A 2,498-nucleotide genomic window follows, 5' to 3' on the forward strand; every position below is an offset into this window, starting at 1 on the left:
TCCGGACGTACTCCAGCGGACCGGTGACAATGGACGACCAAAGGGCGGCCAGCAGGTGGTCTTGGTCTCCTTTTACTTTGAGGAAGCGCCGGACGTGGTCGCAGGATTCTTCCCCATTGCAGGCATACTCAGGGTCAAGGGGCCTGCTGAAGCCGGTGGTATGAAAGTCGGTGTCGAAGACCTCGTCGAAGTCGGCCTCGCGCTGGGGCTGCGTCGGGGACTTGCGGGCCTTGGGCCATCCTAGGAGGGCGCGGCGGAGGAACATGTGCCGGTCGTTGTGCAGATGCCAGGTGTACAAGGTGATGCACATCCGGGCCACAGGCTCGTGCCACCTCTGAGTGTACATCCGAGCTCCAGTGGCAGCGTAGGCGTCGTAGATGGCCCGCAGCACCGTCTCGCTCACCACGCCTGAGGCGGCGATGTCGGCCATGTTGAGGAACGAGTTCTTGACCTCGGAGTTTACCAGGTCGCTGCCCACATCGATGACATCGGTGCCGGGCGAGCTGAAGACGAGGTCGCTCGTGACGGCGCCAACATCGAAGCCCCGGGCTATGGCCTCAGCCCCCATGCCGAGGATGCTGCTCTCGCACAGGGACATGACCTGGGCGGTGTGGCGGTCCATCTGCCCCGACCGGTCCTTGAGGAGCGTCCTGTGCGCCGCCTCCAATGCGATCTTGGCTCGGATGTAGGACGCGCCGATGGCGACGGCCTCGCGTCGCTGCCGGCCACCAGGGGTTCGTAGCGAGCGGGCGTCGGCGAGCCCGTCGCGCAGGAGGCGGCTGAAGGAGGGGAACACCTTGTGGTACCCGTGCTCGTAGTAAAATGCCATGTCCACCACGTAGTTGGAGAAGAGGGTGCGCACGTCGTAGGCGCCAATCAGCAGGCTCGCCATGCCGCTACCAGATAGGGCGTTGGTTGTTGTCATCGCCTCAGGCCAGTCGGCGGCGCCCAGCAAGGCGAGAACCTGCGGCGCGGCTTGGACCAGCCCGGCGCCCTTAGTGGGCAACACGTTGCCGATTGCGTGCTGCGTGCTTTTCCACAGCGCCAGCTCCGGCGACAATCGCAGTTGCACCACCCTGGGCCGCGCCGCGTCGCCTCCGCCATCACTGATAATGCTAGCAAACATCTCCGCCAGCATGTCTTCCGCCTCGCGAGACAGCCTTCTCAGATCTGCCATGGCCCCCGTCCCCTTGCCGACCAAGGCCCTCGCCGCCGAGTAGCCCGTGTACAAGGGGAAGACTCCATCTTGCTGCTTTGCCAGCCGGGCACCCCAGAAATATGAACGGATTGCAACTAGACCGCTGCCGTTGTCGCCAGGGACAGTGTCCTCCCTCACCACCTCAATGTCGAGTCCGTGGAGAGAGCAGCCACCCAAGGTTGGGGTTGGGGTGGGTGGTACCTCCGCGTCGCCGCGACGAGTCCAAGCGAGACTCAACATTTTTATTTAGTACTGTATTAAAAAAATACAGGTAATGGACTTCTCGTGGTGTTTGCCAGCCTTGTGTATTCCCCAGCAGCTTATATAGCCATATCAACGCAAGGCCGGCTTCCTCTCAGAACTGGTTTTTGTACAAGCTTACGCCTGTGGTACTAGCTAGCTAGAGAGACATATGTTTTGATTGTTTTCTTCTTGTTGTATCACTTTCTCGCCATATGACTAGAAAGTAACACGATTCCGCAGGTATGAGAGGGAGTTGTTTGTGTCTACCTCGCCCTTGTGGGCGTGCCGGGCAGTGACGAGGGACGGCCAGACGGTGCCGAGCATATCGAGGACGACGGCCAAACATTCTTGCGGGTTTCCTTGTCGATCATCGTACTACTCAGGGTCCATGGTCCTGATGATGGGCAAAATGAGGGTCCTCTCCGTTCACAACTAGCTCTATTAGATGAATGCCCTTATTTTTTATATTTCTATTGATTTATATAACTAGCAATGAATTTTTGACTCCTTCCAATAACATCGCGTCAACACTCTTGTCGACGGATTCTTTTTGAACGTCGACATAATACATCTTCATCTTTCTCTTACTCTCAAAAAACAAACATGTATAGGGAATACCTCGTTTCTGTTATCATGTGTAACAAATATATAAAGAGGTACAATTGTTTATATGCATCTCTTTCAGTTGGGCGGGAATACGATGAGTTTTTCAGTTTATCCATCTTAAAGCTTTGTCAATCGACATTTTCAAAGCATCCTCCAAAGCCATATGTTTTTTATCTCTAATATACAAAAGTGAATATGAAACACATATTTAATTAAAAAATAAGATCAGCCCATATTTACAATATATATTCATTGATCAGCTGCTCGCTTCGAGCAGGTGACTGTTTCAGTCAGAGTGACTGGCGCCGTGCATATTAATAGAGTGAGTCGCATCCCAGTATTAATAAACTAGAGGCTCACCTGTAAATCACTTGTTTATAATTATTCTCCGGAAATGACTTGCTAGGGTAATGTCATATTCTTCGGTATATAAAAATGTAAATGACATTTA

General features: G+C 53.6%; 1 protein-coding gene across 1 annotated transcript; it reads right to left on the reverse strand.

The window, feature by feature from the left end:
- Nucleotides 1-7: 7 nt before the first annotated feature.
- Nucleotides 8-1,438, reverse strand: LOC123177138 (uncharacterized; the record flags this gene model as incomplete). The annotated part of the gene is made up of 1 exon (XM_044591053.1): nucleotides 8-1,438. A coding segment is annotated over exon 1 (1,431 nt), but the record flags the coding sequence as incomplete, so codon positions are not given.
- Between the last annotated feature and the right edge of the window lie 1,060 nt (nucleotides 1,439-2,498).

This window comes from Triticum aestivum, unplaced genomic scaffold, assembly GCF_018294505.1.
Source record: "Triticum aestivum cultivar Chinese Spring unplaced genomic scaffold, IWGSC CS RefSeq v2.1 scaffold126376, whole genome shotgun sequence".
NCBI classification, from domain to species: domain Eukaryota; kingdom Viridiplantae; phylum Streptophyta; class Magnoliopsida; order Poales; family Poaceae; genus Triticum; species Triticum aestivum.